Source organism: Leucoraja erinacea, chromosome 5, assembly GCF_028641065.1.
Source record: "Leucoraja erinacea ecotype New England chromosome 5, Leri_hhj_1, whole genome shotgun sequence".
Classification (NCBI taxonomy): domain Eukaryota; kingdom Metazoa; phylum Chordata; class Chondrichthyes; order Rajiformes; family Rajidae; genus Leucoraja; species Leucoraja erinaceus.
This window is the reverse complement of record NC_073381.1, coordinates 16,638,507-16,651,749: the sequence shown is the minus strand read 5'-3', so window position 1 is coordinate 16,651,749 and position 13,243 is coordinate 16,638,507. Positions and strand designations below refer to the sequence as shown.

Sequence of the window (13,243 nt, the reverse complement as noted above, 5' to 3'; positions counted from 1 at the left end):
AAGATTAATAAAGTTTCAGAATTCATTTTGAGCATACAGGCATGAATTGATATTCCAGTTTAATTTTTGTGAGATTGACATAAAATATTTCCTTCCTTCTTATCATAAATATATGATTATTCATTATTGAACCTAGTTTAATGTGTTTCACAACAGAGAGACTTCATTATGCAGACTGGTGACCCAACTGGAAGTGGTCGTGGAGGCGAATCTATTTTTTGGTATGTTTCTATTAAGAATGTAAAGTGCACTATCTTTCAATAACCTGAATCTTGTTTAAGTAAAGATGCATCTTATCTTCATAGTACCATTCACATCTCTTTGTGAAAAAAGTTTAAGCCCCATCCAGTTACACAATCAAGCTAATATTTTGTTATATTGTGGGAGAGTTCCATTGTGGGAGGTGCTAACATTCAGTTAGAACAAGGCAGGATTTTGTGAAGGTGAACAATTATGTTAAACATGTGAGTGTCATAAACTTGGGGATTGGAATTCATTAATACAGTGGGTGATGCTTGCTGTTTATTCATTGTTTGATTTTGATGCTGATCAGTGCATGTGCTTATTTCTTAACATTTTGTTTTAAATACTGATTTTTTTTCTGAGTTTAATGCAATTAGTAACATTATTAATATGTTGGTGACCTAAGTGTGTAGCTTCAGTCTCAAAGATGAAATTATACAGATCTAAGTTTTTTTTCATTTGTAAGCAAATTCCCTTTGTTCCCCTATCTGTTTTGTTTATGGCTTCTTGTTGGTCTCCATGGGCCAAGGTATTGATAGCTTCTTTCCAGGATGTTGTTTCTGATCTTGGAAGGCCCTTTCTGATTATTAAAAAGAACAGTACAATTGACCTTGAAATGATTTAACATTTACAGAAAACCAATTACTTTTCTTATTCCACAGTAAACTCTACGGAGACCAAGCCAGATATTTTGAGGCCGAAAATGTGCCCCGAATAAAACACAAGAAAAAGGGAACAGTATCCATGGTGAATAATGGCAATGATCAGCATGGTTCTCAGGTAGATCAATATCGCTAATATATTTGTTTATATTCGAGTATTTATTGTAATACGAAGTTTCAAAATTTAGTTTTGGTATGTTTGCAAATTTTAGGAAAGTTATTTATTCAAAAAATAACAGGTTTTAAATAAATTAGCATATTCTCTAGTCACCTGCTCTACAGGGTAGTATATAAGAAGGACATGGAGATAACGCATGCATGTATTTGTTTGTCCCTTCCCTTCAGATTTAAATTTCTGTAAATATTTTTCATTTTGTGAATATTTGTTAATATACCTTACCTGTCTGATTGACCTTATTGATGGTAAACAGTCAGTATAAGCACCAATGCACCAATTTGTGTTAGTTCTACCCGCTTCACAATTCAATTTCAAATGTAAGCAGTGTGAAATTAATGTGTCAGAAGAAGGAGACTCAAGGAGGAGGGGGGGAAAGTGGGGGTTCTGTGTGCTTCAATTCCTCATTTTATCTATTTGTTTTCGGGGTATAGGGCATGTTGAGGACAGTCTGGTGTTTATGGTCCATCCTTAATTGCTCCTGCACTGAGGAGGCATTTTAAGAGCCAGTCACACTGGTGGGTGTGGAGTTACAAATGGGCCAGACTAGGTAAGGTTGGAAGATTTCACTCCCTGAAAGACCAGGCCAAATGACGTGGATGTCTATAACATACCAGTGATTTCATGGTTGTTGTTGTTGTGGCCAACTTTTGTTTTAAATTCCAGATATTTTATATAACTGGAATTAAAATTTTCTAGCTGCTGCCATTATTATACAGAGGATGTTCTGTATTTTCAGTAGGGTCATTCAGTTAAGGCAGTATATCAGTACTTTGCCTGTTTCAACTTGTGGACTTTACTTCATTTTTTGATGTCTTAAATTAGACGACAAAATCCATTGACTTTTGATTGGCATTTATTCAAGCTCTACATGTAACTAAATGTTCCAAGATAACCCCCTAAAATTTCAATGGTGATAAAAAGCTTGGAGGCTTTTACAGATAAAAGAAATTAAATTTTCAAGGAGTGTAATTTTAAATCCTTGCAAAAAGTGCTTCAGTTTGTTTCCCACAGGCTCTGTTTTGTATCCAGTGTCAAAGTTGGAATATTTATCTGTTGGATTTGGATATTTGTAATGTTACGCTGTCTTCCATGGATCACAGTCACAGTGCATGTATATTATGGTTAGTCTTCACCATGTTTTTGTTAGGCATGCGTAATGTTCTGCTGAAGTTGGCACTTAAGAGTTTGAGGGCATTCGTTAATTGTATTTGTGGTACTGGTCCTGGGCGAAAAGCAAGAAGTCTTGTTTTCTCCCCGGCTTGAAATTAATATATAAACATTATCAAGTTTTGCTGATGTGTGATGAATGAGGTAATCGCATTCAAATATGTAAATTTCTTTCACTGCTCAACGGCCTGAGATTAATATTTCTTGAAGTTGAGGTTTATGGAACATGAGTCACCATCTCAGAATAAGGGATAGGCTATTTAGTACTGAAATTATTGCTTACTCAGAATTGGTAATTCTTTGAAATTCTCTACCCGGAGGGCTTAAAGGTTCAGCCATTGCATTTATTCAGAATATAGATTGATAGATCTTTGTGTTGGATACAGTGCCCTTCATAATGTTTGGGACAAAGACCCGTCATTTGTGAAAAAAACATTAGTGAAAAAAACAACAAGAAGCTGGTCAAACTGGTTAAACGAGCTAGCTCAGTGCTGGAGGGGAAAGTAGACTCTGGGATGGATGTGCTTGAGAGGCGTATGAGGCACAAGGTGCAGGTCATCCTGAAAAACGCCGGGCATCCCCTCCATGTAATTCCGGAGAGTCAAAGGAGCACTCGGAACATCAACCGGCTCCTCTCCCTGCCCTGTAGAACAGAGCGGTTCAGGAGATCCTTCACCCCTGCAGCCATTAGATTTTATAATTCGGACCGCTAGGCTGTAGGGTGATGCATTTTTGCAATTTTTAATGTTTAATTGTTAATTATTGGTCTTTTTAAGTATTTATTGCTCTCAGGTAGTGTCCACAGTGTATTATATGTATTTTCTGTCTGCGTTCGTTTTGAATCTGTGGGTTTGTTGGTTGGGGGCTTCTGGACATCTGAATTTCCCCGAGGGGATCAATAAAGTATTATTATTATTATTTATTTATTTGCCTCTACTCCACAATTTGAGATTTGTAATTAAAAACTCACATGTAGTTAAAGTGCACATTGTCAGATTTTATTAAAGGGTATCTTTATACATTTTGGTGTCACCATGTAGAAATTACAGCTGTGTTTATACATAGTTCCCCCATTTCAGGGCACCATAATGTATGGGACACATGACTTCACAGGCGTTTGTAATTGCTTGGGTGTGTTTAATTGTCTCAATGCAGGAATTAGCACTTTCCTCCAGTCTTTCCATCACCTTTGGAAACTTTTATTGCTGTTTATCAATATGACCAACGTTGTGCAGATGAAAGTCAAAGATGCCATTGAGGGACTGAGAAACATGAATAAAACTGTTGGAAACAGATCAGCCAAACCATAGGCTTACCAAATCCAACTGTTTGGAACATCATTAAGAAAGAGAGCACTGGTGAGCTTACTATTTGCAAAGGGACTGGCAGGCCAAGGAAGACCTCCACAGTTGATGACAGAAGAATTCTCTCTATAATAAAGGAAAAAACCCGAAACACTTGTCCGACAGATCAGAAACACTCTTCAGGAGTCGGGTGTGGATTTGTCAATGACCACTGTCCGCAGAAAACATTAATACAGAGGCTACACTGCAAAATGCAAACCAGTAGCTGCAAAAATAGGATGGCCAGGTTACAGTTTGCCAAGAAGTACTTAAACGAGCAACCACAGTTCTAGAAAAACTAGTATTGTGGACAGATGAGATGCAGATTAATTTATATCCGAGTGATGGCAAGAGCAAAGTATGGAGGAGAGAAGGAACTACCCACTTCATCTGTGAAACACGGTGGTGGGGGTGTCATGGCCTGGGCATGTATGGCTGCTGAAGGTACTGGCTCACTTATCTTCATTGATGATGCAACTGCTGATGGTAGTAGCATAATGAATTCTGAAGTGTAAAGACACATCCTATCTGCTCAAGTTCAAACAAATGCCTCGAAACTCATTGGCCAGTAGTTCATTCTACAGCAAGACAATGATCCCAAACATACTGCTAAAGCAACAAAGGAGTTTTTCAATTCAAAGGTCAATTCTTGAGTGGCCAAGTCAATCATCCGATCTGAACCCAATTGAGAAAGCCTTTTATATGCTGAAGAAACTGAAGGTGACTAGCCCCCAAAACAAGCATAAGCTAAAGATGGCTGCAATACAGGCCTGGCAGAGCATCACCAGAGAAGACACCCAGCAACTGGTGATGTCCATGAATCGCAACTGTTCGGGGGGCGGGAGCGGGGGGGGGGGGGGGGGGGCGGGAACACTGCCATATGGTGTTTCTACATGGTGAACCCAAAATGTATAAAAACGCCCTTTATTAAAATCTGACACCGTGCATTTTAACCACATGTGATTTTTTAAAAATTACAAACCTCAATTTGTGGAGTACCAAGGCAAATAAATAAATGATGGGTTTTTGTCCCAAACATTATGGAGGGCATTCTATGTCAGGGATATGGGAGATAGCAGCATTTTTCTGCATAGAAATAGAAGATCAGCAATGATCATGATGAATGGCAGTGCAAGAGTAAAGGGGCAAATGACTCTTGCTCCTGGTTTGTGTATTTGTTAATGTCTTTTCTGAGAACCAGTGAGAATATGCACTGAGAATGAAATTTACACCTTTGTTATTTTATTTTTCACGTTAATTTATACGTACTTTTTAATCTGCTTCTGTTTATTTAGTTCTTGATTACTATGGGAGAAAACTTGGATTATCTCAATGGTGTACATACAGTGTTTGGTGAGGTGACTGAAGGCATGGATGTTCTAATGAAGATCAATGAAGCATTTGTTGACAAGGATTTCTGTCCATATCAAGATATTAGGTATGTGTTGCTTACTTATTAAATTAAAAATTACTGGAAATAAAGCATTGACAAAACTTAATATCTTATGATGTTGCAGATTTAGGATATTAAAAAAAAATATAAGGGTATAAAAATGTAATAGGTCAGTTTAACTCATTTTACATGAAAAGCGTATTTGTTTTAAATCACTATTTTGTAAGATAACAAATGGCGTGTTTTTCAGCATCTTTTGTTTTGAACTTCCCAACATCTGCTACTTGTTGTGCTTTAAAATTCAGAAAATTGCAACATGTAGATCAGCTGGAAAGTTGAGCAGATGGAATTTAATTCTGACAATTGCGAGGTGATGCACTTTGGGAAGCAAAATAAGGATAGGACATATGCAGTAGATGGTTGGGTGCTAAGAAATGATGAACCGTGGAAGGGGTTCAAGTCCATTGTTCCCTGAAAAAGGCAAGGAGAAAATGTTTGGCACACAATCATTCATATGGCAGGGCACAGAATATAAATGTTGGAGTGTTATGTTGCAACTTGACAAAACATTTGTTGGACTGCACTCGGAATTTCTGTGCCGCTCTGACCATCGCACAATAGGAAGGACATGGTTGTGCTTTACCAGATTGTTGTTGTTGCCTGGATTGGAGAACTTTAGTTATGGGGAAAGATTGTGTATGCTGGACTTGTTTTTCCTGGAGTGAAGAAGACTGTGGGGTGAATTGACAGAAGTAGATAACATTATAGGAGGCATAGAGTAGGTATTCAGAATGTTTTTATCATGGCGTGGTACCAAAAGCGAACGCATAGATTCAAAGTGAGAGGAGGGTGTCTTGAGGGGGATTTGTGAGAAAATAATGCTTTATATCTGAAAGTTTACATTAAGCAATTGATATTTGAAACTTTCTGCCAGAAGATGTGGTGGGGTCAGATGCTGTCTATATGTTTAAGAGACATTTAGATTGGCACTTAAATAGGCAAGAAGGATGCAGACTAAATGCAGTCAGTGGAATGAATGTAGCTGGTAAAAAGGTCGGCACTGACATGCTGAGTCGCAGGGGTCGTATCCGTTCTGTAGCACTCTTGTGTGGGATTTATAGCATGAGGAACAGGTCATTTGGTTTAAACTCCAATAATCTCGCTAGTATCTTTATTTTATCTCGTGCCAAACGCATTCCTACACATTAGATTACGTCCTCAAAAACTTGCTATTAATTTATGTATATACCTGTTAGAGTCCTGTCTAGTTTACTGTGACCTCATTCCTTCAAAATGAGTCTTTGCCAAATAAAAACATTGGTTCATAACTTGTGTGTACCAATGCATAAATTGTCTCTCATTTCATTATGTTACATCTTTCCATCATATGATGATTGTTATGTGATGATTAATTTAGTTTAACAATAGATAATTCCTATGCAGATAATGGAAGATTGTAGGAGTTTATTACATCAATCATTTTATCCTTTATATTAGGATAACCCATACAGTAATACTGGAAGATCCATTTGATGACCCTCAAGATTTGCAAATTCCAGATCGCTCACCAGAACCCACCAAAGAACAGCTTGATGTAAATATTTATTTAAAATTTTTTTTGTATCTTTTGTTCCTGAATTACTGTGTCTTCAGCTGTCCTTTGAGTCTTAGCGATTATGACTGCAGGAAATTTGTGTAATTTTCTTTTGCATTTATGCACCTAAAAGATAATGATCTGATGTCCTCAATTGAAGAACGGATGTTCGCTATACTCAACATGACCCATTTGACTCCATCCCACAGCAATCTATTTGCTCGAGCTTTGCTTCCGCTCCTGGATGACATGAAATCAAGGAGCCAACTAAAAAATCCCAACTAAAAAATAATAAGACCTTGGGAATAGATAATATCTATGCTGAAATCCTAATATTCAGCAGTGAATAGCTTTGATCATAATCCATTTACCAAAATGCCGACTGTCAGCTGGTGGATTTTAACAATGAGAACTATTTGACTAAACTTTTGATAAGGAACAAGCTGTTAAAGGTCATCAGAAATGTGCTGCTCAGTATTAGATTTGCCTTTCTAGGTGTGATTGATCAGCTCATCTATTTCTCTACATTCAGAAAACAGGCAGGCAGAGACACAAGTAATGAGTCCGGATAGTGGGTCAGGACTATAATGGCCTGGCTCATTGTAAGTTTGCCAAGGTCCGGAAACATTAAGGCGTAGAAGTGTTCACCAGCTCTCTATTGTTCTGCAGTAACTTTAAATTTTGACCTTTTAGAAATTTCCAGAAATACTTTCGAGTTGCTTAAAATGTGACTGAATTAAGATGAAATTAATTGAATATGGTCAATCCTATTTCTAATTTACCAAATTGTGACATATTTGTGATCTATTTGGTCTCTTGGTCACATGTTACAGCAATAACATAATTGCTGATTTAATTATAGCTGGTCACAGTGCCCTCCATAATGTTTGGGACAAAGACGCATCATTTATTTATTTGCCTTTGTACTCCACAATTTGAGATTTGTAATAGAAAAAAAAATCACATGTGGTTAGAATGCACATTGACAGATTTTATTAAAGGCCATTTTTATACATTTTGGTTTCACCATGTAGAAATTACAGCTGTATTTACACGTAGCACCCCCATTTTGGGGCACCATAACTTTTGGGACACATGGCTTCTCAGGTGTTTGTAATTGCTCAGGTGTGTTTAATTGCCTCCTTAATGCAGGTATAAGAGAGCTCTCAGCACCTAGTCTTTCCTCCAGTCTTTCCATCACATTTGGAAACATTTATTGCTGTTTATCAACATGAGGACCAAAAGTTGTGCCAAAGAAAGTCAAAGAAGCCATTATGAGACTGAGAAACAAGAATAAAACTGTTAGAGACATCAGCCAAACCGGCTTACCAAAATCAACTGTTTGGAACAACATTAAGAAGAAAGAGAGCACTGGTGAACTTACTAATCGCAAAGGGACTGACAGGCCAAAGAAGACCTCCACAGCTGATGACAAAAGAATTCTCTCTATAATAAAGAAAAATCCCTAAACACCTATCCGACAGATCAGAAACACTCTTCAGGAGTCGGGTGTGGATTTGTCAATGATCACTGTCTGCAGAGGACTTAATGACAGAAATACAGAGAAGTACTTGCCAAGAAGTACTTAAAAGAGCAACCACAGTTCTGGAAAAAGGTCTTGTGGACAGATGAGACGAAGATTAACTTATATCAGAGTGATGGCAAGAGCAAAGTATGGAGGAGAGAAGGAACTGCCCAAGATCCAAAGCATACCACCTCATCTCATCTGAAACATGGTGGTGGGGGTGTTATGGCCTGGGCATGTATGGCTGCTGAAGGTACTGGCTCACTTATCTTCATTGATGATACAACTGCTGATGGTAGTAGCATAATGAATTCTGAAGTGTATAGACACAACCTATCTGCTCAAGTTCAAACAAATGCCTCAAAACTCATTGGCCGGTAGTTCATTCTACAGCAAGACCGTGATCCCAAACGTACTGCTAAAGCACCAAAGGCGTTTTTCAAAGCTAAAAAATAATCAATTCTTGAGTGGCCAAGTCAATCATTTGATCTGAACCCAATTGAACATGCCTTTTATATGCTGAAGAGAAATCTGAAGGGTACTTGCCCCCAAAACAAGCATAAGCTAAAGATGGCTGCAATACCAGAGCATCACCAGAGAAGACACCCAGCAACTGGTGATGTCCATGAATCACAGACTTCAAGCAGTCATTTCATGCAAAGGATATGCAACAAAATACTAAACAAGACTACTTTCATTTACATGACATTGCTGTGTCCCAAACATTATGGTGCCTGAAATTGAAGGACTATGTATACATACTGCTGTAATTTTCTACATGGTGAAACCAAAATATATAAAAATTACCTTTATTAAAATGTGCACTTTAACCACATGTGATTTATTTTCTATTACAAGTCTCAAATTGTGGAGTACAGAGGCAAATAAATAAATGATGGGTCTTTGTCCCAATCATTATGGGGGGCACGTATAATGCACAAGATGTGGACTATACCTCCCTCACGCCCCAACTATTGTGAAAAATTGCTGAAACATTGAGTTCAAAGTCGCCTCTCTCCTGGCAGGCTACACATACCGCACTTAATATTTAATGTTTCAAATTATTCAAACTGTACCCAAACAATTGAGTTACAAGAAGTAGCCAGATTTGCAAAAGAAAATGTCTAAATAGGCAGTTAACTGGCTGATGACATTTAACACAGGCAAATGAATAAAAAGTAGAAACCCAGAAATAAAAATGAGCATTGGTTGGGATTAACTTGATCTGCAAAATGGTAATCTGTCATGTTGGACATCATTAGGTAAAATGATCAAAGTGCCGATCAACATGACTAAATTAAAACAAGTTACTGAATGTTTTCAGATTAGATTGCATTTAGTAATGTGGTGTAATGATAGTGAGGCAGTGAAACAAACATTCTTTAAAAATGACAGGGCATTAACAGTAAATCCCAATTGTACGTCGCAGCGGCCTCTGCAATCCATCTGTCTTTTTGTTATTTTTTGTCCTGTTTTAATGTAGTTTTTTATTTATTTTTGATGGGGTATGTGTGGTGGTGGGGGGGGGGGGGGGGGGGTGAAACTTTTAAAATCTTTCCCCTGCACGGAGAACCCGACCTTTTCTCTGTCGGGTCACCGTTGTCATTGGGGCTGCAAAGTGGAGCGGCCTCCAGCAGGAACGACCTAGGGCTCCAGTCGCGGAGCTGCGGACCTACTCACCATCGTGGAGCTGGCCGAGTTCGGAGCGGGTGGAGCGGTGGTGGCGCGCTGCTGCGACCCGACCCCGGGGATTCGGTGGCTTACCGCAGGTCCGGAGGACAGTGACACCGGGAGCCTGCGGGTCCCTGCTGGGAGACCGCTTTTCGGGGCTTCCGCAACGGCGACTTCACCCGCCCGAGACGCGGGGTCGAGGAGTACCTGGAGCGGGGCCTTACATCACCGCCCGGCGTGGCTTCAACGGCTGCGGGACTTTGCTAGCGCCCGCCGGGGGCTCCAACACCAAGACCCGGAGCGCGGCCTTGCATCACCTGGCGTGGCGTTAATGGCCGCGGGACAATTGCCATCGACCACCGGGGACTTTGACTCTGACATCGGGAGGGGAATGGGGAGTGCAGGGGAGAGAAGTTTTTTTTTGCCTTCCATCACAGCGAGGAGGAGATGCGCTGTGATGGATGTCTGTGTAAATTGTGTTGTGTCTTGGGTCTTTTTTTCTTGTGTGTATGACTGCAGAAACAATATTTCATTTGAGCCTCTATGAGGTTCATGTGACAAATAAATTGTATTGTATTGTACTTGATAAATGCAGCATGTATTTTGCATGAAGACAGCATTACTCTGTATAAATACAGACCTTGAACCTCTCACCATTCATATTTTTTTATTTAGAGTGGCAGAATAGGAGCTGATGAAGAAATAGATGATTCCAAAGGAAAATCAACAGCGGAAATTGAAGAGGTGTCGGCAGAGAAAGACGCAAGTACACGGGCCATTCTGCTGGAAATGGTAAGAAAAGCAAAGAACAAGCTCTTCAAAGGTCTTCGGAGAACACATGAAGTGCTATTCTTTGTTTACTAATTTATAAATACAAAGATAAATTATTTATTTATCCCAGTATCATTCATAGTAAGCTTGTGAAACAGCTGGAGTACAGTGGATGAACACAAAATGCTGGTGTGGCTCAGGCAGCATCTCTGGAGAAAATGGATAGATGACGTTTCGAGTCGGGACCCTTCTTAAGACTGATTGTAGTAGGGAGAGTGGAGGCAAAAACTGGACGTGAAGAAAAAGATAGGATAAATCTGGGCCAGCATCAGATGATCTCGGACAAGGAGGTTCCATGAAAGGCTTATTGTTGGTTGGAGGAAGTTGAGCCTGAAATGGTACACTGTCGTGAACTGGGGAACTAGTTAGCCGACTTTTAGTGGAGTAAGGGGGGAATTCTGCTGGGTTGTAAGCTAGCCAGCGTGGCCTCACTCTGGCAATGGAAGAGGCCCAGGACAGAATGGGAAGAGGAATTAAAGTGCTTCGAAACCGAGAGATCCAGTAGTCCTTGGCAGATCGAGCGCAAGTGTTCAGTGAAATGGTCGGCGAGTCTCACCGATGTAGGAGCCCACATGAAGAACACCGGATGCAGTAGATACGGTTAGAGGAGGTGACTCACCTGGAAGGACTTCTGGGGTTCCTGGATGGAGGTGAGGGAGGAGGTATCAGGGCAGGTGTTACATCTCCTGTGGTTGCAGGGGAAATTATTTTATGTCTATGCCTGTATAAAACGGCATCTGTAGTTCCTTTTACTGCCGAAGTAGAGATGGTTGAAAGCTTCAAGCTCTTAGGACCAGACATATCAAAGCAATGGCCAAGAAAGCACACCAACGTCTCTACTTCTGTAGAAGGCTTTTTTCCAACTTCTATAGATGCCGTGGAAAACATTATATCAGGATGTATCACAGCATGGTTTGGGAGCTGCTCCATCCAAGACCGCAAGAAATTGCAGACAATTGTGGACACAGCTCACACCATCACACAAACCAATCTCTCTTCCATTTCCCTTCCATGTGAATCCACTCAAGTCCTCTCAGGTGAGACAGAGGTTCACATGTACCACCTCTAGCCTCATCTACTGCATTGTGTTCCTGTTGTAGGCCCCTGCACATCAGGATGTATTAAAAAAAAAAAGCAAGATATACAGCATATGTAAAACAAATTTTGAAATATTTGAAGTGGTGTTGCCGTTTACCTTGTGTTGAGATTCAACAGGTCAGAAATTATGGTTGTATGGCATTCTAGCTAAGCCCTGTTTAGAAAGCTGTGTTTATTTGAAATACCTGGATTAGCACTCCGTGGACCCAATAGCAACTTTTAATATAGACTAAGATACTTGTTCTGCATAGGGGTCGGGACGCATGTCTGTGAGCGGATGGCGGGCCACATCTATCACGTGTACACATGGATCCCGCCCCGGATGGCAGGCATCAAATCGCGTGTTCACAGAATGTAGACACAAATGCTGGAGAAACTCAGCGGGTGAGGTAGCCTCATGCAATCCTTGCATGCCTCACCCGCTGAGTTTCTCCAGCATTTTTGTCTACCTTAAGATTTTTCCAGCATCTGCATTTCTTTCTTAAACATGTTCACAGAAGGTGTTCGGCCGTGCCAACGGCTTTGCTCGGGATGCGGTACAGCCAAAGCTCGCCGCTGCCCGGCCGGTGTTCGGGGGAGGCTGGCGGGCTGGATGATTACAGGGGGGGAAAATCCGTCTGCGGGCCGGATGATTTCGGGTTACGTGCCACATTCAGCCCGGGGGCCCTAGGTTGCCGACCCCCGTACTAAGGGAATCTGCATGCTGTTAAAAGAAAAATGACTAAAGGCACAAGGAAAATCTTGGTTTTAAAAAATGATTTTAAGAAGCGTTTATAGAAAAGTATGGAATCTGAAAAATAAAAAAGGGAAACTGGACCCAACGGGTCCGCGCTTGGTGTAGTATTATATAATTTTGGTATGGAAAATAAAGTAACTATTAAAATTAACAAATTTGAGATCTTTGGATGAAGTATCTTTCAGATTTAATCATCTATTTAACTGTACATTGAGATCTCATTGACTTGTTTTTTTGCAGAATTACTGCTTACAAGACCGCAATCTTAATGTTTATAGGTTGGAGATTTGCCAGATGCAGAGATAAAGCCCCCTGAAAACGTGCTTTTTGTTTGTAAACTCAATCCAGTTACTACAGATGAAGACTTGGAAATCATTTTTTCAAGATTTGGATCAATCAGAAGGTACTTTCTGCAGTTATTTTTGTAAACTACCGAATGCTTTCTGTATGTGAGGTTCTTGATATACAATTCTTTATGCTTCAATCAGCTGTTCGTAGGTGATTATCTCACATTAAATTTAATATTCTTCTGAAGTGACCAAGCAAGTCCACTGACTAATTAACTAGCAATTACAGGACATTACAAATACCTATGTGTGCAGTCCTGCAAAGTTCTTGTTAACTTCTGCAGAGTGGTGGGAATATTGGCCTCTGTGTGAGGTTGATGTTGTATTGGTTGAGAAATCACTCTTGACAACAAACCTACAGATAACTTGGACATCTTATCAGAGCTGCAACACAATTGAACAAGGTTGTAATGTTGATGTGGCCTTGAGAATTATTTTTGATTGACTTTGGCCCC

General features: G+C 40.0%; 1 protein-coding gene across 1 annotated transcript in view; it reads left to right on the top strand.

Annotated features, from left to right (window-relative positions):
* ppil4 (peptidylprolyl isomerase (cyclophilin)-like 4) overlaps positions 1-13,243 on the top strand; it is a 33,249-nt gene that overhangs the window by 3,702 nt on the left and 16,304 nt on the right. Inside the window, 6 exon segments of the mRNA XM_055635095.1 lie at positions 157-221; positions 906-1,023; positions 4,889-5,031; positions 6,484-6,580; positions 10,452-10,568; positions 12,720-12,844. Coding sequence (XP_055491070.1) covers positions 157-221; positions 906-1,023; positions 4,889-5,031; positions 6,484-6,580; positions 10,452-10,568; positions 12,720-12,844 — 665 coding nt within the window.